Source organism: Diabrotica virgifera, chromosome 1 (genome assembly GCF_917563875.1).
Source record: "Diabrotica virgifera virgifera chromosome 1, PGI_DIABVI_V3a".
In the NCBI taxonomy this organism is placed as follows: Eukaryota; Metazoa; Arthropoda; class Insecta; order Coleoptera; family Chrysomelidae; genus Diabrotica; species Diabrotica virgifera.
The window spans coordinates 125,010,547-125,032,050 of NC_065443.1; the positions used below are offsets into that span (position 1 = coordinate 125,010,547).

General features: G+C 34.1%; 1 protein-coding gene across 2 annotated transcripts in view; it reads right to left on the bottom strand.

The window, feature by feature from the left end:
• Window positions 1-8,276: 8,276 nt before the first annotated feature.
• The window catches only part of LOC114338763 (maternal protein pumilio), a 562,968-nt gene continuing 549,740 nt past the window's right edge, over window positions 8,277-21,504 (bottom strand). For both annotated transcript variants that reach the window (XM_050644170.1, XM_050644161.1), the window contains one exon: window positions 8,277-21,026. In XM_050644170.1, coding sequence (XP_050500127.1) covers window positions 20,774-21,026 — 253 coding nt within the window. In that variant the 3' untranslated portion in view covers window positions 8,277-20,773. The remainder of the gene's footprint in view (window positions 21,027-21,504) is intronic.

Sequence of the window (21,504 nt, forward strand, 5' to 3'; positions counted from 1 at the left end):
TTTTGGTGGTTTTGAGAAAATCAAGTTTAACGTTTAACACCTTACCTAAATTCAACCGCTTGTTTTTCAAAGTAGTTGGTGATTGGCTGGTCTTGTTAACTTCAAAAACTTTTATGTAATAGTATAATTATATCAGATTTAAACAAAATTATTGATTGTGCCTTGATATGTGATTTGTTGTCCTTGCCGTTGTTGGTAAGGCAAATTTCTATAGAAATTAAGCCACTTCATGGTGCATATTCCCGGTACAGTTATTGTTATTCCCTTTATGTCGAATCTGCCGAATTGTATCTAGATTAACAAAATCCTGGTATATCATTCTAACAACCATAAATTTTGAACTGGTCTTGGCAAACATTTCTCTTTCAGTTTCTATTTCTTTCCAAGTACACTTGGATCTTATCAACTCGCATTAACTAAAATATGATGCAATGATTCGCGACATTCTTAAAATCCTATATGACGTCAAAATTGATGACGCACTGAAAGAAGGGTTTGGTATGAACTTTAACACATTGTACTACTAATCTAACAAGTATCAACGAGTTGGCTGCCAAACGATATCATATAACTAACACTTGTTTGGAGGCCAAGAGATATAAGCGTACTCATATCCAATGGCTCCCAAACGATAAACAAACTATTTTCAGGAGTTAAGTGAAATACCCATAGATGTCACTATTGGTTTTAAATTCACTTATAGACGCCTCATTTGTTATTATAGGAGATATCAAAAAAGTATATTTCCTTTACTAATGCCATCTCTTCATTGGAGGTCAGCTGATATGGTAGCAAACGTTTCCCTGTCTTATTCTCACATATTCATTCATAGCTCCATCTTATTATATTTACCTTAGTATTCTTCTTTGGAAACATTATTTGTATTTGTTATTATAGGAGATGCCAAAAAAAGTATATTTCCGTCACTATTACCATCTCTTCATTGGAGGTCAGCTGTTATGGTAGCAAACGTTTCCCTGTGTTATTCTTATATATTCATTCACACCTCCATATTATTATATTTACCTTAGTATTCTTCTTTGGAAACATCCTAACATATTTTCATTACTTTTTGTTGTCTCTGACCCATATGTGGTCTGTGCGGATTAATGTTCTGTAGAGTTTTACCTTTGTATTTCTTGATATAATTGGGAATTTAAGAAGAATATTGAGTCCAAAATAGCCCCTGTGGCCGTAAAAATTCTACGGTTTATCTATGCAATAATATTATTTAAATATTATAATAAAAAAGTCTACAAATACATAAGATCCTCATTGATGTCTAAAGTTTGCAGTCCTCGACTTCCAAAACCTAATCAGAGTTTATGCTCTTCCGACAAAGATTCTTCTGAAACTCTCTCTTTAGCAATTACACAGGTTTTTACTAAAGAATCAAATGATGGCAATCTACCTCCTATTAGGTGTAACCGCGTCGGCGCATCCTTACAGAAAGTCGAATTTACAGTGAATCATGTCAAAGAACACTTAATGAAACTTCGCACAGTCGCTTCACCACCAAAACTGGTAAAAAGATGCGCAGACACGCTTGCAATAATTTTAACGTTAATTATGCACTTCTTTTATCCAGAATTCCATACCCCTAGTTGAAAATTAGAATCCGTCACTCGTATTTTAAAAAAAGGACAACAAACTTGATCCCAACAATTAATTATCGTTAGATTCCCAGATAGCATGTAAACTTGTGGCAAGTTTGATTCTTCTTTGATTTTAAATTGCTGCGTCAAATATGACGATGCAAGTTTGTGTCAAGTTTGCTGCAATATTGTTATGACAAAGATGATGATTCAAGTTTGTAGCAACTTTGCTGCAAGCGTACAGTTGCAAAGCCACGTACGTCACGCGTGCCATCTATTTGGTTGACTTACAACTTACACGTTACGGTCGGTTCGGTTCGGTTTCGTTCGTTACCCTGACTGATGTCATGCCCACGAAAACGAGAGTGTTGCCACTGGTGGTAAATTTCCGTTTCTGCGAGAATTTTCAACATAAAAGGGAAAAAGTTAACTTATAAGGGAATCTTTGCTCCAGTCCAAATTGTAAAATATTTATAAAAATCAAAATATTTGAAAATAATTCAACATATTTTCACAGATTTTTTAAATAGGAGCATAGGAGGGAATTTTATCATAAAAGTGGGAATTTTTAAGGTACGTTGAGGGAAAAAGCTTACTCGACAGCTGGCAACACGGGAAAAGTAACCTGCCATTGCCATCCTGCCCCTGCCACTATCCTATCCTATGTTAATATTTTTCTTTGATTTTTTTACAACATTTACCGTATAATTCTCCGAGACTATTACTTTAATTACTAAGCTGAAGCTTGTTTTCTTCAGTTTTTCATAGACCCACCTGCTTGTGGTGATTAGGATTAGGTACAGATTGGTATTCTTTTTGCTTTGGTGAAATTTAGGTAAGTTTTTTTGTTTTTTGTAGCGTCTAACTTTATTTACATACATACTATCTAAAATAAACATATTATATATTATTTATAAATAAGTTTTAGGTTTTATTGTAAAATTGTTACTTTAACATGTTTTTATCTCTTTTAATAGCAAATATTAATTCTGTTCACACAGCAAGACTTTATAACAATTTCTTTTATTTGTTTCAGAGCTGAGAAAAAACTGAGCATCGGAATCTGAAGCTAGCGCCAGCGGGTTTAATGTAAGTTCCAATAAATAATTTTAGACAATAGATTGTATTTTAGTTGAGTGATTACTGAATAAATAGTTATATAAAATTGTATTGTATTTTTTATTCACATTGTTTTATTCAAATTGTGGCTAGTATGTCAAAACAAACCTTAAGCAAGTTTATATCAAGTTTGAAAAAACAAACTTCATGCAACAAAACAAAAACAAACCTTCAGCAAGTTTATTATATCAAGTTTGTATCAAGTTTGAAAAAACAAACTTCATGCAAGTTTGTCACACACCAACTAGCAAGTTTGATTTAAACTTGCTGCAAGCTTGCAAAGTTGCCATGGCAAACCTGCAGCAAGCTTTCATGTTTGATGTATCAAACTTCTTGCAAGTTTGAAACAAGTTTATATTGTTATCTGGGTTAGCCTGCTGCCAGTAGTTGGCAAAGTATGGAAGCGATTATTTCAGAGGAGATGACTAAATTCTTTCTCCAGGAACATGTTATTCCAACACAAAAATATGGATTTGTGTCGCAGCTGGTTGACGTTGTTTATCTAGATTTCAGAAAATATGGCTTCAGGCCTGGAAGATTAACTACTTATTGATCAAACATTTTAATAAGACAAATGCTTGAAAAGTATTGAGAGTGTAATCAAGTCATACATTAGATCTTTATAGATTTCAAACGGGCTTATGATCAGCTAATTAATCGAATCGACTGATTAAGGAATGCAAATGGTTGAGCTGCCCATACCTAAGAAACTAATAGCTGCGGTAATGCAAAGGTGTATGAGTAACTCCTTTGTACAAGTGCACAAGTTAGAACAGGAGAGAAAACATCAGTAAATTCTGGACTCGGACAGGGAGATCCGCTCTGTCCCCATTGTTGTTTAACATGGCCTTAGAATCCTGCTAATTCATTTCCATCTTCCAACTTCATTCCATCCATCGTTGGTGACCTTTGCTTTTCTAAAATTGTTCCCGATTGCAACGTTTGTTATTCGGATAACAGAAACACGAGAACATTCGTCGTTAATTTGATTGAAACGCGAGTTACTTGCTTTTTACAGATTCTAATAGATGGTGCAAGCGCTCCAACTCTCCAACTATCCTATTCCTACTATCCTGTTACAAAGGCTTGCAAACTTGTTGGATTTGGTTGATTTAGATGATTTTGTATTTTGTTTTTGGTTATATGTATATATTTATGGTATATAGACAAGTTGTTTAGTAAAAGTATTAAATTTAAATAAAAATTGGTTTACACCGATTTCTCCCGAAAATCTCAAATAAATTTTTGTTTTTAGAATTCCATCCATCCATTCCAAAAAGTTATTCAATTGAACTTTCTCAATCATCACACAAAACGTTTTCTTCTCTCAGAGGAACTTTTCTTTGAAATTTGCTATTTTATCGTTGACTGATAAATATACACAGTATATATAATTGATCAATCCTGTATATTTATCAATCATCTGTTTTATATTATTTTTCCTTTGTATTAGGCTCAGCCTGTTTTTCTAGTTTAATCTTTTTGACAGCTCGTTTTTCTTTCATTTCTAATAAGTTGTTGAGGTAGGTACTTTTGATTGCTGTTTTGTCCTTTACCTTTCCCTTTTGGGATAGTGTTCCTTTCAGGTGCTGGGGACCTGATCATATTGTGCGTTCAAATATTTTATTTTTCTCGGAAATCCCAAAAATTTGTCGTTTGACGTGTTGAATTTCTGCTCGTGTTCGTGACGTCGATGGAAGTGGATTTTCAGGAAAATTATCTAGGTCTGGGTGTTCAGGAAGTAGTGAATTTTGGATTCCTCTTGTTGATCGGGTGCATCGTCGACGGAGTTGATCTTGTATTTGTAGGTACCAAAGACTCATTAAAATTCATGGGAATATGTAATAAACTGGGTGCTCCTAAATTTTCAGGCTCAATCCCTCTATTTTCATCAGCTTCTTCTTCTTTTAATAGGACTATGTCCTGTTTCTTCTGTTACCGTCTCTGCTGCGATCCGGAGCTCCAGCTCTCGCACCATCGTTTTTTGGGTCTTCTTAAGGGTCGCTTGGTGTTTGGCTTCTGTCTTCGCCCATTTCGCCATACGTTCAGGGCCCATCCGATCTACGTGAACGTGGTCTCCCCACATGCGTCGTCGTGCTCTTGTTCATCTCACTACATCTTGAACGTCTAGCTCTCTCAATGTGTCTTCGTTTCGTATTCTATCTCTTAACCTTCGGATGACCAAGCGGGGGAAATTGTGACCCCAGGGTATGTTTTTCTTTAATAAATTCAAAAGTATTTTTAATTTTTAACTCATTATTTTTTTATTTGACATTAATATCATTCTAGATATCCTCATATTTTGAAATAAAAAAAATTCCCTATATTTTACGAATAAAAAATATATTCTGAAGTTGATGTTTAGTAAAATACCGTCTCTTATGTGTAATTCCAAGTAGTTTTACGCTAATGACGTCGACTTTGCAAAGTAACAAGACACTTACTCAACATACACACTACACATGACACTAATACTCATGTTGTGACTGGCTGAATGACAAAGTCCATGCCATAAAAAAAATAATTTTTAATTACTTTAACTGATAATTTTTGACATTTTTGACCTCATTTCCCCCCCCCCCCCCTTGGTCATCCGTGTAACAAAAAAAGGTTGGTCATCGGAAGGTTAATGGATTTTAGGGTTTTCATCTCTGTTTTTCTCATTATTTGTTTGGTCTTTGTTGTCTCGACCCTTGTCTCAGCTGCTTATGTCAGTACGGGCCTAACACATGTCTTATAAATTTGGCCTTTGCTTTCAGTGGTCATATATTGCATCATCTGCGTAGCCAAGTATTTTCATGGTTCGGTTACCCATTGATTCATTTTGTTAATATGTACTAGCTATAACTTCATCCATTATTAAATTAAATAGGCATGGACTGAGGCAGTCCCCTTGTCTAATGCAAACATTGATTTTGATTTCTTCCGTGTGTGGTTCTTATTCTTGTTTGTTGGAACTATTGAGCTCTTTGATTATGTTTCTATATTTCTGACTTGTTTTTCTTTCAAAGGATAGTGAGCACTAGTCCTTCAATCGTACTTTGTCGAATGTCTGTTTCAGATCTACAAAGCATGTGAACATGTAATTGTCGAATTCTATTGATTTCTTAACTAATTGTCGCATGATGAAGAGAGCGTCTATTCTAGATCTGTTTGCTCGGAAACACTGTTGTTCTTCCGATACACCGACTTTCTTGTATATTTTTTGGGATAGAATAGTTTTGATGCAGAATTGAGTAGCTAATTCATCAGCTTGTTCGGCAAAAATCCTTTTATGAGAGTTTCCATCCCCTTATGTATCAATTGGCTGACATTTGGATTGAAATGCTACTCTACTCGGAATAACTACTGCTTTTTCTGCTTTAGCAACCCATAAATAATATGCTTGAGTAAACTGGAATCAATTGCAGAGGTCTTTCATATTGATAGAGTTTCTTGTATAAATCACATTTTATATGCAAAGCTGCTTTCAATGGACTGTACACTGCGAGATCCATTGGTTTGGTCCTATGTGACGTATGGGTTGGTATTGCCACATGATGATGTAATTTGTGCGACAAAAATCTTATAGCGGCTTCCCACGGTCTGCGATTCTACGGATCATCACGCACAGCAGACGACCACGGACACCAACGCACCGCGGACAGAGGTGTTCCCATGGTCCGCGACAGTCTGTATTTTTTTATCGAGATTGAACTATGTAACTTTATTCCTCGCTAAGTAGCTAAAGGACTGACGGTTTCATGAAAAAAGAATATTATATGTGACTCATTTAATTTGGGTGTTGATTACATTGCGTTTGTCATGTTTCTTACCTCTTTCAATGTTTTCGTTTAGAATATGGTGTGAAATGTGTAGTATGCATATTCCATGTAAATCAATAATTACACACATAATGTATTTCATTTTTAACAAAATGTTAAATTTTGTTAATGTATTTTATTTTTAACAAAATATGTTAAATTATCAACTTGTAAAAAAAATCGTTGGTCAAAACCAAATTTTGGACCAACTTTGGATATGCTTTATAATAGTCAGGGAGGTAGTGTAAAATTTGACCGGAGCATTTTAGCATGGGCGTTTTTCTTTATTGAGTTAGGTGTTCCATTAAAAAAACGGTGCGTCAGCCGGCTCAAAACCCGGGCTTTTAGGCAAAACAAGATAAAATATGAAACTAGATGGAAAAATAAAATATTTATCTCCGTGACTTACATCCATCATGGCCTAAAATACCTAGCTCCTGGCTTTCACCCAGGTGAGCCGGGTTCCATTCCCTACGTTGGAAGTTTGTTTGTTTTTAAAATTGACATTTTGATTTAAAAAATAATTATTTTTATAATACCATGTTTTTAATATTTATACGACACAACATAAAAAAGTCTGTATGTCCTTTATAGAATCATAAACTATGCATTTGATCATGATATGATAGATGACCTCAAGCAAAGTTGTTGTACATGAACCCGGGAAGGTTTCTGAGTTAATACGACTAATCTAAGTAATCATTATTTGCGCAGACAGCACAAAAAACTATTGTTTATTTGAAAAAAGGGTCGTATGTATCTTTTGGTTCTACATCATATAAAATTACGAAAAAACAATTAATTTGTCCAAAAAAATAAAAAAGAATGTAGTGGGGGGAGGCAACCCCCCATTCACTTAGATTAGTCGTACCAACTCGGCATGTCCAACAACTCGGTCATGTACAACAACTTTGCTCAACCCGGCATTGGTCGCTATATGAGATTTTCTCTCACGGTTTCAGAATATTGCACACAACTTTTTCCCTGGTAAATTACACATTGTAGTTCCTTCTAGTCTCCGAATTATCGTTCCTCTACAATCGAATAGACTCATCTGCTCAGATGGTGGTTCAGTTGACTTAGTATGGCCCAATCTTAACGTGAGATATTCTCTCATCGCGCGACCACCGTATGTAATATTATTCAGCATTATTTTATTTTGTATTTGCAACATGAATCCTCCAAAGATAATTTGGGAAACAAAGTACAAAGTTGAGTACAAATTTGAAATTTATATTAAAATATTAAAATTAATGTTATTTCTTTATTTCTATATTAGGTTAAAATGTAACAGCGCATCAACAGTCACATTGTGTAAAGCTAATAATAACTTTATTAAGTTTAAAATCTATTTTGAAAATTATATTTCGTAAAAAAAAGCGAAAGTTGGATATCTTTGTGAGACAAATTCTCACGCGCGACCACTCACGTAAGAACCAACCTAGCGACTAGCGAGCTGGTCCGTGTCCGTCCGCAATATTGCCGATCGTGGGAAGCCGCTATTACATTCTCAAATAAATATGAATATTTTGTCTAAGATCAATAATACTGTCAACACAGGAATAACATACAAAGCAGCTGTCAGTCTTAACTTTTGTCCTTCGCGCGCTCTTATGGCACCGCTTCAATCGTCTTGGCGATTAAGAACACTTCTTTTTAGACTGCATCTGTAGGTTCGTTTATTGGAATGTCGCTCTCAGTGATTTATATATCCGTTTGATTTTTGTGTTTGTACATGTGTATGTTTAAATAAAAGTCGTTATTATTATTGTTACATTTATTTGTGAATCATATCGAACAGTCTAGCCCTAGGGATAATAATGACAATCCCAACATTTGCTAATATAAAAAACTAAAAGAAACGAAACAAAAGCTCTACCTTAAAAAGTGTGTACACAGAGAAAACTGAAAAAAGAACATAAAAAAGCAGATATTGAATTGTTTATTGTTTATTACTACCGTGGTAAAAAATAATAAAATCGAAATACAATATACATATTATTGGATATTACCATCCTAATAAAAACTAGCATGCATTCTCGACAACTAAATTTACACATTCATATTAAAACAGATCGCATAATAAATATAATATACAGCCGTATTTTTCGCAGAGAGCCATATTGTGTGAACTTGATATCCTCGAGCAATAGCTTCAAAATATTATAAACTATTTCTATAACACATACTATATCGTGACTAATTTCTTCTGTATAATAAAATATCACTTGCACGAAGAACCAACGAGGCTATGACCTAAAACTTAGTACAACAAAGGTACAATTCACCAACTATCGTTTTGGTCATCATAAAAGCGATAGATCAAAAAGCTAAATACTCAGAAACGATAACATATACAGCGTTTTACGTTAAGAACGAAAGGTTGCGTAGATAGGACTGTGCTGTGTTTCTTATGGAAGATAAGAGAGCGATGATGCCGCTTCTATCTTATCGAGAATGAATCTTATATCGGCAGTCTAGTAGCAACACATGCCTGACAACACTGATCTGCATAGGCCAAACGTGCTGTTCTTAACGTGAAATAAAGTATAGACAACTTTCAATATTCGCATAATTTCTAAATTAGAAATAAATAATCTAAAATTGTATATATGTATGTATAGAATAATGTCCAATTGACCCATTAACGCCCAAGGGTACCATATGGAGCCAACAACTCGCGTACGCTTCCAAGTCTATTTACCATATTATTAAGTAAAATTTCGCAGAGAGATTCGACCTATTTGTAGTTCAAGGTTACTTCTTCTTGAATGTATCACTCAAATTAAGTTTGATACATATTTTCCAGTGTAATAAATTTTTGAATTTACGATTGGTTTTGTTTGTACCAAAATATGGTCATCTGTCTCGTGTAAGTGTTTTATTTATTACTTTTTGCATTAGAATCCTCGTTTTTGTTTTCAAAAGATTTTCTAAAAAGGTAGATAAAAGGCATTATATTTAATTTCGATTCAGAGATCATTACCATCTTTCTATGGACCATTTCGAACTCTTTTGTTCTCGTCAGGAAAGCATATGTAATGATGCATATGTAATGATGCTTAGAGCATCATTACATATGCTTTCCTGACGAGAACAAAAGAGTTCGAAATGGTCCATAGAAAGATGGTAATGATCTCTGAATCGAAATTAAATATAATGCCTTTTATCTACCCACGGTTTTACTCACGTATCGAGTACTAGGAAGCAGATTTGTTGATCTTTACCTCGGTGAATTGATATGTTGTGGAGTGTAACTACGTAGACTCCCCATGTCTCTACATTCATCACCCTTTTCCTTGCAATTTTTAGAAGGATGGGAATACGTATAAGAGAGAATCTGTTTCCGAACTAAGAAATCCAAAGATTTATTGTTTTTAAACATTTATTTGTTTAAAGATGGAGTCTTTTGGGTTTCGACATTTTGTTATTTTCTAAAAACTTTAATAAACAACTTGTACGTATTTTCGTAATATTTCATCTTTTGGTTTTTTCGTAATTAGGCCAAAAATATGGGTGTTCCCAAATGGAACCGCTAGGCGGTTTGCTGGATATGCTGTTTTCACTATTCTTTTTTATTGTTCTTATTTTTAGAGGAATTTCTTTGAAAGACGATCTCGATATAGCTTTGGAGGAAAAACGAAAGTAATAACGATGTTCCTGCCGTTTACATAGAATCTTCATATACTAACATTTTGACAAACGAAAATTTGGCAGATGAAGATGACGGGGGTTTTATTGATAATTGAAATCTGAACCAGCTGTCTTCAGGCGCGGAAATTGTATTTTCGAATAATACCAAAGTCGAAGGCACCGATGGCTACACGATCATAGAAGAAACCACTAGATCCACCTCGTACTAGCAGAGCAATTCTATCTTCGCCAACTGATGGAGGTCTTATTATGTTCACGCGGCAGCAAAATGCAGATTTTTACGAAGAAAGGGATTTGGTTCCTACAGTGTATGATTTTCCAGACTCTGATAACTCATGAGTATGCTGGTTCAAGCCCTTCAGAACTTTTTAGATTACATCAACTAGACCTGTTTAAAGGTTTTCAAGACAAGAGAAAAAAATTTATTGTTGCGAGGCAAAAAATATTGTTTCAAAATACAATAATGGTGGCACTGATTTGATGGATAGCGATTTATCTTGCTATCGAATTGGAATCAGTTCCAAGAAAATGGTATTGGCCTATTTTTACATACCTAGTGGATGCAACATTAAAAATGCATGGAAGTTGTATATAAAATCTGGTCGTAACATTAGCCAATTGGAATTTACACAGGCTATCATTCAAATGTGTCCAATAAGATATAAAATCCCACCGAAAACACCAGGAAGAGTGTCCGCAGCTACAAGAAATTACTCTCGAATTGGAGATATTCAGTACGAGGGATTAAATCATTTTGTGATTTCTGTAACAGAAGAAGATGCGCACGGATTGGATTTTTAAGCCGAGGGAGAAAAGTGTGCTGCAAATATGATGTGATCCTTTGTATTGACTGTTTTCGCAATTTTCTTACCAAGTAACTCTTAAGGTAGACTTCCGCACCAAGCGACCGAGACAGGAGACCGCGACAGGCGACAGATAGGCGAGGTCTCCCCACGACTGCTCTCTATGCAATTATAACTGGGTAGTTCTGCAGCCCGCGACCGAGACCAGCGACCAACTATCGTCTATCGCGCCCTATCTGTCGCCTGTCGCGGTCTCCTGTCTCGGTCGCTTGGTGCGGAAGTCTACCTTTAACGAACATCTATCGGGTTCGCGTCTAGTGGTCCCATATGGGAACAGTTTTTTTCTCAATAATTATTTCATTTACAAACAATTTGCTTCTTGCGTTTTGTACAAAATACTGTTACATTTAAAGAGTGTTAATAAATTTTGTTGAAAACAAAAAAACATTTTTCTCGGCGTTAATGGGTTAATTCTGCTCGAGACAGAAATGAGCACTTTAAAAAGGACAATAGCCAAAAAAAAAAGAGGAACACATAATAATATAAAATCCAGAAACCAAAAAAAGGATGGAAATGAAAATGCTGGTCCTAAGAAATCAGCTGAATCACTAATTTATTATAAATTAATAAAATTTTCTAGATATTACGTATTAAACAAATACAAAGGAAAGGATAAGCGGAATAAGTTATAAGTAGCATCGGAAGAAACGTGGCTTGCAAAAAGTGAAGGAAAATCAAAATACAGTCGGAAAAATAGAAGAATACCCATGAACGATCACATCAATCACATATTTTGTCGAAAATTAATAACCATTTTCAATTTCTTAGCCTTTCACATATTTTGTATTTGCTGTTTCTTCTTCATAAGTAACAAACGAGAGAGATAGATTATTAATAATCTGAATAATATGTGATTGATGTAATCGTTCATGGGTATTCTTTCATTTTTCCGACTGTAAATGCTAATAACCAGGGATACAGTGACACGAGTGATCTTTGAGATAAATATAGCAATATGACTGACTTATTTAAAGAATATGAGGTATACGATACTATCGTTAAAAGAAAATTTTTCCATGATTAGGAGCGCCAATAACTATTTTGTGCCATGTCAAATTTATCGCATCAATTCCTATAATTCTTGCTGTAATATTATTATCATGTTAAAAATTTTATGGATGTTTTTGCACCTGTCAAAATATCCTTGTAAAGGTTTCAAAGTACAACCTTTTTAAGAGAATATAAGATGTCACGAAAGAGTATGTTATAGAAATAATTGTTATATAAGTCGTTTAGCGTATTTCATTAAGAAAATTGCTCGAGAAACTTTGTGATCCCCTTCCAGCTACCCTACAAAGCGGGGGGCGGAGAACCGCTTGGTGTCCGCCTCTCAAAATTACAATGAAACAGACTGTTCCAAAATTTTAGAAATACAATAGTTTACAATTTTAATTACATGACACCTGTACGGCTCATATTTTTACACATGTATTATACAGTTTTACAACGTGAAAACCAAAACGGAATTTACAATTTACATTTTTGTTTTAGTAATCTTTACATCAGTCTGCCATCTTCAAAGGAATTGGCCTTCTTACCGTTTACTCCCCTCCACACTGGATTTTACTGAACGCCACTGCTTTCGGCTATAGTTGGGACACAAAATAAATGTTTTTGAACTCATTAACTTCAAGAAACTTCAAGAAAGACTAAAATATTTTCTCCTCTGTTGCAAAGTTCTAGTCTATTAAGAACGTTATTTTTGATTTTCGAAAATTGATTTTTGGGAATCCCTTAACCGTTGGCCGAAAACAATGCGGTGTTCATAGTTTCATATGGTTAAAAATTACAAAATACAAATAATTTCTAAGTACAAAATGGATATCTTACAATTATTACACTATTAAACACTTTATTTATTTTCGCCTATATAAATACATGTGATACAATTCAAGAATGATTTTAACACATAAAACATCATATTTTTATCATAATATATACATATCACTAGCAGAGTGAGGGGGGGATATAAGTAGGTGTCCCAACAGACCAGATCCCACGGAGAGAACACTTTTTAAATAAAAGAAAGCTAGAAAAAGATATTTCCCATCAATTATATCTCAGCTTACCAAATTGTGCCATTCTTTTGTCTCTATAGCGCGTCTCGATTGTTTCGAAAACATCTTTTTCTATTTTCCCTTTTCTTTTTCAAAAATCTAAGATCTGGTCACTATTATGTATCGCAGTGATCCTCAATAAGTGTACACGTCACCGTGTTATCATTAAAATGGCGGGTGGTTGAAGAGTGTCTGTTTTTATATGTTGGAAATGTTACGAACGAAACTATATTACAGTATAATACAAAACCGGGTGGTCTATGTACACGTACCAAAGATGACTGATATATTATGGTATCTTTTTTGGATCCTGGGTATGTAGTTAAAGGCTATATCTTACACGTACTAACAAAAACGTAGCATTGGTGTTAATAGTCAAGATCAGTTGGGATATAATCGACAGAATTTATTTGGAACTTCTTTTACTAACAATGATAATGTATGGATAAGATAGGAATTTTAAAAAAGGACCTTACAATAAAGAAGACTGGTTTAGAAAGAAAACGGAACATTATTCTAAATGGAGTAGAAAACATTGGTTTAACCAAAAGAGAACAACTCTTGTGAAAAATGTCACTAGTTGTATTGGATAAATGCTGTAGCAGCAACTTTTGTATGGCATAACGGGCAAACTATACAGCCACTTCTTTTCAAATTTTAGCCATATCTCGCATGCAGGTAAATAGTGAATCTACTATATCGATAATAACGGTCGCATCATGAAGTTCATTTGTCACTGTATCACTGCTATATCACTATTTCTTTTTTCTTAGCCTTTATTAGGTTGTTAAGCCATTTTTCCCTACATAATGTTGTAAGAATACAAAATTACAACTATAAGTACATCTGTAAAGATACATGTGCTTCAAGTCAAGATAGTTCGTGTCACAAGTCATGCTGGCCGGTAGGTAAGTAGAAGTTCTACTATACCGGCATCGAAAACCATGTCAACATGGTTGTATTCAAGTTCCGAACCATTCGAAATTGAAAATTAGATCTTTATACATTCACATTGAAGGTATTTAAGTAGTAGGTTATATCATGAACAGTATATTATATAAATGGTAGACATTTAACAGATTATCTCAGGACAGAAATTATTGTAAAAAAATGTAATTAAAGTGATAGGAGATTCCTACCAAAGGGATAATGGTTTTTCAAGGTTTTGTTTACCATTTTTTTTCCATAAATTGCTACTTTTTCTGTCAAAATTTACTTTCTTTCTCTATTAGTCATTATAACCCACAGATCATTGTCATATAGATACTTTTTTTATAAGTTCGAACAATATAAGTTAATAATGTTCAAGCACAATTTATGAATTTTTCCAGGAAACAGAATAATTTGACATATTAAATCAATATAAACAAAAATGCAATGTCCTCTAACACTATTTAAAAGATAAAATTCTTGATAAAATTGTCATTGTTCTGTTGATATGTGTAAGATGAAGCCCTTAATAGTGTGTATCCTCTAAAGTTATGTAACAGTTAACAGTGAAAACGACTCGATGATACAAATATGGTTATTTCTAGAGGTTAGCTTGAAACAGAAAACAGTCATTAAATGCAATAAATTTATACGAGGCGTTCCAAAATCACGTGAAAGTTCCCTCTTACATCACTATTTCCGTCCAGCAGTTTTAGTTGACTTGTTAAGATTATAAATGATTTACATTTTTAATTAAAAACGACATGAGTGCGTTGGATATTATGAATCTTTCAGCTTTTTAATAGCCGAATCAACAACATAATAAAATGATACATGCCAAAAAGATAAAGCCATAAAGCTTTGCAAAGTTTTAAAAATCATCATGAACTCTCTCAGGATATGTCATGCCTATGAGCAAAAAATGTATTCGTTAACCACAGAAAACATTTTTCTGTGTATTAATACCTTTGTGTTGTTTATATTGATATTAGTTTAATCTTCTTCATACGATGCATTGTCCTTAAGGACGTTGGCCATTACATTTGCACATTTAATCTTATTGGCAGCGGCCCTGAATAGTTCTATGGAAGTCACATTCATCTATTGTCATAGGTTTTTAAACAAGAGTTGCGTCTTCTTCCTGGTCCCGTTTTGCTAATGATTTTACCTTCGAAGTTAGAGCAGTTCATACTGTTCATTTCTCACGATGTGAAAAAATATTGCGTTTTCTGTTCTTTTATTATAAGCATAAGCTCTCTTTCCTTGTTCAACCTCCGCAAGACTTCCGCATTTGTGGTATGGTTCATGTAGGATATGCTGAGTATTTTACAGTAACAGCAGAATTCGAATGCTTGTGTTCAATTTTCACATGCAAAAAATATTCTTATATTTTTTACTGCATTAAATCTCTTATTACAACTCTCAATTTAAATAAATCTTAAGCCAGCCCTTTCAATAGTACCATTTCATCTCCTCCTAATTTTACCTTTACCCCTACAGACAGACAATTTTGGATTCGGGACAGAAGAAATCTCTCTATATCATCAGCCGTTCGACGGTCAACAAGTACCACTCGCAACGAGGGTGCAATTTTTCTCTCTCTCTCTCATCAGCCGTTCGACGGCCAACAAGTACCACTCGCAACGAGGGTGCAATTTCTCTCTCTCATCAGCCGTTCGACGGTCAACAAGTACCACTCGCAACGAGGGTGAAATTTCTCTCCCTCTCTCATCAGCCGTTCGACGGTCAACAAGTACCACACACGTGAGGGTGCAGTCTCTTCTCCATGATTTTTCGACGGATCCAGTCGGTACCGCTTATCTCTTGATGGTCCAGCCTTTCTTTTGGGCTGAAAAGAAATAGCAATACGTGTTACGTTACGTGACGAACAGTAATTCGCAAGTTTGACGACATACATCAGCGCGGCAATCAAAACTCAATTCGTTTGTGACCGCGGCTCTAGTGATCTACAACGTTGCACAACCTGGTAAGACTCTTTATATAAATATCAATATTGTCTGTATAAAACCTTATACTTTATACTCCCACTTGAACCTGAACCTAGCAATCCTCATATACAGTCCACACCCTCTGAAAGTATATTCATACATATGTACAAGTTATCGTACAGCTTGGATTCTTTTTTGTGTTGCTTCTGTCATTGTCCAGGCTTCAACACCGTAGACAAGGTGGAGAAAATATAGCACTTAAGTATTTTAGTTCTCAATGAGATACCCAGCTGGCGGTTGCATAGAACTTTTTGCGTTTTGTAAAACACTGTGTTCTTATCTCTAGTGAGTAATCTCAAGTTTCATCAAGATTACTTCGAAGGTACGTTATTCGTGTTGCTCTTATTCGTTTAATAAAAAACTGATTTCTGAAGAAAAACTTTTTCTTCTTTATGAAGAAAACGATTTTTGTTAATTTGTGTAATTATGCTCATAAGCAAGTTATCCATGACATTGTTCACCAAATTATGTACAGTCGTACTAGTTTTCTAACTTTTTTATTGTTTGACAGTAGCAATTTGATTTATTAAAAAATCTCAGTATAGGGAGCAATTTTTTCCAATACTTTTTTGGGAGAGAAATACACATATCTGGACCACCTCGCGACATAGAACATTGATAAATATTAATAATATTAAAATGGAATCTGAGAAAATTTATACAATTATGATTTATATTTAAAATCGTAAAAAGAAACAGTGCCATCAAGTTCTACATTTTTTTAAATACGTCCTACCATTTAAACAGCTTAACATGTGTCCTAAGAGGAATTGTTTATTTTTTTATGTCCCGTCCATCACAAGTCAAACAGAAAGCCAACAAATAATCGTGCCGCGAAAATTGAAAAAAAAAACAAACGATTGATTTAAAAATAATGTACCAAATTATTGTATTATTCCACACGGTCACAAATACTTGCCAAGCTTTTAGTTTCCTTGTAATGACAGGCGTCCAAACGACCTAAGACAGCCCAAAAAGTTTTCCTTCGCAACTATAGAAAAAAAATCCGCATTATGTACAAGACAAATTATACAATTTTTACAAATTATATTTACATTTATAGGGACTTCTTATGTTACAAGTTGATAAAATTTTTCTTTTTACACAATCAAATTTGAACAAGTATCAACTCAATAAATATATCTCTGAAATATTTCTTTTTATGACAAAATGAACATATTTTACAAATATAAAGGAGGAATAGAGGGTGCGGGGTGTTTGTTGAAGTCGACTATTTGCAAAATTATTAAAATTATTTACATAATGTCAGTTCTATTCCATCAGTCTCACCTACTTGTTATTTGGTTGACAGAAGTTCAGTCTTTCGATGGATCACGAAAGTTTGATGTTAGGTCCACTTTAGAATGATTCTCACCTAATTACTCCAGGTTTGTTTTAACACACAGTTTTTGTATGGTCCAGAAATCGTCACGAAACTGCTTGTACCGTTTTCATGCGCATGTTCATCATTTGTACCGTCCTTCTTCTTCTTAGTGACGGTAATTCGTCCTAGTGCACAGATCAGCCTAATGCCCAACCAGTACTTGCGTTTATCCGTCTACTGAAATGATCGTCACGAAACTGTTACTTGACAATCACGATTTTTATTGGAACAATCGGACGGACGATGCTATCTGTTTATTGGAACGTATTTTGTTTACTACGCAGTAGCGTGATCGTTACAGACGGTTCCTCGTTGTGTTGGAACAAACCTTCAGCTTCTATTTTATTTTAAAACTCGCTAACATTGAACAAGATGGATACCTAATGTGAGATAGTGATCAACACCTCTTAAAAAACCATCATTAATGAACTATATAACGAACGATTAAGTATAGTTCATTATACGATAATTATCACATTTTTATTATGACCGGAAATAAAATCTATTTGTCTTTGTATTCCATGTGCATTGTGACGCCATTAAAAGATCCTGTCATAAAATTCTTACAAGATCTCTTTAATTATTTGTATTCCATGCATGGTGTCAGTTTTTCAGATAAAACTTTCGATACAAAAAAAATATGCTAAAAATTGTCACAGACGATATAAAATATATATTGTAATATCTACATTTTTACATAAAACTATTCGTTACCCTTTCTGAACAATTTGATCATTTTACAGGATTGTCATTTTTATTATGACATAAAACAAATTCTATTTGTTTTTGTGTTTCGTGCGCATTCGGACATCTTTAAAAACGTCTATCATAAAATTCTTAAATCATAGAATAAAATATCCTTCATCATTTGTGTCCGGCTAATGTTGATATTAGATTTCAGTTGGTCAGATAAACCATTCGATTTTCAACACAGAACATACAATTAGTTAAAAATGTGCCCATTTACGAAAATCCTTAATAGTAATAGATCTTTATGTAATTCTTAATTTTTTCCATCTTGAACCACTCTTTTATTTTTTATTAATACTTCAGCCTCCGAACACAATTTCTTCATATTATGTAACTTTTCATATCATGTCACATTTTGACAGATGACAGACGGATTTACCGTCCACTGTCAATACTGATAAGTCACATTTTGACAAATGACAGATGGATATACCTTCTATCACATGGAATAACATTTTCTGTAAACATAAATTATACAGATAGGGGGTAACCTAACCTTGGGGCAAAATTCACATCCTAAAATAGTCAATCCTGAGGCGGAATTTAGAAGTGTGGAGCCCAAATCAAACTTCTATGTATGTCTAAATACCTCACAACTGATGGAATATAAAGTTTTACCTACAACTCAAACACTTTACCTATAAAACAAGTGTCGACAAACAGAAACCCTTTTACCCTTCTAAATCCTCTAAAATCCATGCGAAGCTCTTCTCGATAGTAACGGAAACGAAGAGGGCGTCGTCTAAAAAACTTCTAAGATAATGATAAAAACCCTTAAGTCCTAATTTAAATGCAAACGGCGTGTATGTTGTGTATGTTGACATCGATAAGTCTACAAAAAACGGCGAAACAAAAAAAATGAAGATACAGTGTTACCCCCGTATTAAACTTTTCGTTACCTAAAATAAAGCACGCCTATTGTTAACTATGGAAACGATTTTATTATTAACTACAATCCATTTACTTCGAAAATGAGAAATACAGGGGTACGTCGACAAATATTTTCATTTTTCTGTCTAAATAAGCAGACAATTGTGAATTATTTAATTGATCTCAACGTTGTTTTGTAGACTTTTTAAAATAGTTTGATTAAAAGAACAAGCGTGTATTTTAGATGACGTGCGTCTAGAAAACATTAGATTTGGATGAATTCTGATGATGTTCAAGTCTATTTCCTGAGGACCTTATCACAATATTTAGCTTACTGTCAAGAGAAACGAGTAATGATTTCTATAAGGTAATTGTACGTAGAAAAGCTAAGACACTTTCAATAAAAACATTCCTCACGCATTAATTTTGGTCCCCGACATGTTTTTGCTTGCGCCAGGAGTCCAAGAATGTTTTGATAGCGCGTATTTAGCAATAATGTGTCTTCAAAAAGTGCCTTGATGTTTCTACATTCGAAGTTCTATTTACAAAAAACTGTTTTCATCCATAATTGAGATTCATTTTAATTTTTCTTACTTCCTTATTATATTTTTGATAAACAAATATCTTCCGCGAGGAGACAAAAATGAACATGCACGCTGCTTAAACTGCTTGTCTTTTTGTTATTTTTTTTTATATATAATTAATAATAAATCCAAATCTCATCTACCCGAACTGAATACAACACCAATAATAACCAAAGTTCAGGACTCACAGAATCAAAAATTATTCACGAAAAAAATGATGATTAAACTAAAATACTATCACCTAGCAAACAATGTGTCGAAAAAAAGCCACTCAACGGAAATATTAGGAGAACATAATCAAGTCAAATACATAAATACAATAATTATAATACAAGAAATTATGTATACATGATAATCCTTACCTATAACTAACCTTAAGAGAAACAAAAATAAAAGAAATGCTTGATAAAAAAATGAAAATTACGAAAAAAAAGTTAATTACCAACATAGTAGTACTTAAATACGAGACAAACAACCATATGTTAGAACTACATACGAAATGGTAAAATACTATATATTCACATGCACCTTGAACTATTCTTTGTCAATTCAATTGAAAAATATATACATCATCTATACATATTTACTTAAAAAAAAGTAATACAATCTATATTTATTTCAAACATGGTAGTACCAATGTATTATTAGCAATACTTTTACACGACCAAATTTGTTACTTGCATATGCAGTTTATGTCAAATAAAAATTATTTCCTTAAGACCTTTCATACTATAGAGCGTTTCACATTAAGAATGGAACGTCGCATATATAGGGCTACGTATTTCTTATGGACGCTAGAAGCGCGCCAATGCCATGCTGCGCCGCCTGAGTAGAATGAACCGTATATTGGCAGTCTAGTAGCAATACGTGCCCGAGAGCTTTGGCAACACTGACCTGCATAAGCCAAACGTTCCGTTCTTAACGTGAAATAAAGTATAGACAGGTGAAACATAACCAGATTTTTCGATAGAAGAGACAAAAAGAGTAGTTTTGAAATAAACGTGAAAACATACTATCTTACTTTTTCGTCTATCGTCTCAAAAATACGGTTCGTACGTGTCGTAGTAAGGAAAAACGCAGCAATCAACTCGAAAAAATACTGGAATCAATATTTAAATAAAACTGAAACGGATTTTTTCCATGAGTGTGGCTGATTTAAAGCACCCCGTTGGTTGGGGGGCCAATGGGGCCGAGCTCCCCTCCGATGGAGCTGAGCGATCCTGGTGCTTTCATGAAGTACTTCTCCAATTTGGCGATGATGTGTTTGCCGTATGTGTACTTTCTCAAAGAGTTGAGATGCGGACGAATCTTGTGCATCAGCACCTTGCGTTGAGTCGGCTCGCTGACGTCGATCATCTTCTGGACCACGTAGTTGGCGTATTGGTCTTTCATCATTACGTGGAGAGCGCTGCAAGAATAATAAATTTATTAAAACAATGAAAAAAGTAAAATATGATGGATTGTTTTGTACACTTTTAATAGATCAACAAGTCAAGAGTTACTCTATAATTGCTAATAGACTATGGAAGAACAGTTTTCTCAAGACACTTTTTGTTACAGGTATCTAAATAACCCCGAGATAATAAAGGACACCGCACACATCTTATGCAAAATATAATGTCTTTCAATGAAATAAAATTACATGTATATATTGGTCTCGAAATTACAATAATTTCATATCATTGCGCCTTTTAATTAATACGGCGTAAATTGTATTTGAAGTTTATCGAAATCAGTCCATAAAACTGTCATTCATAAATAGTATTAGTGTAGTGGTTATTGAAAAGAGGTTACCCAGCGTGAACTAAGCTGATTAGAGAAACTATATACTTTTGTACGCCTGGCCAAATTATGCCTACTTTATTATCTATAAGCCTCTGCCCTCA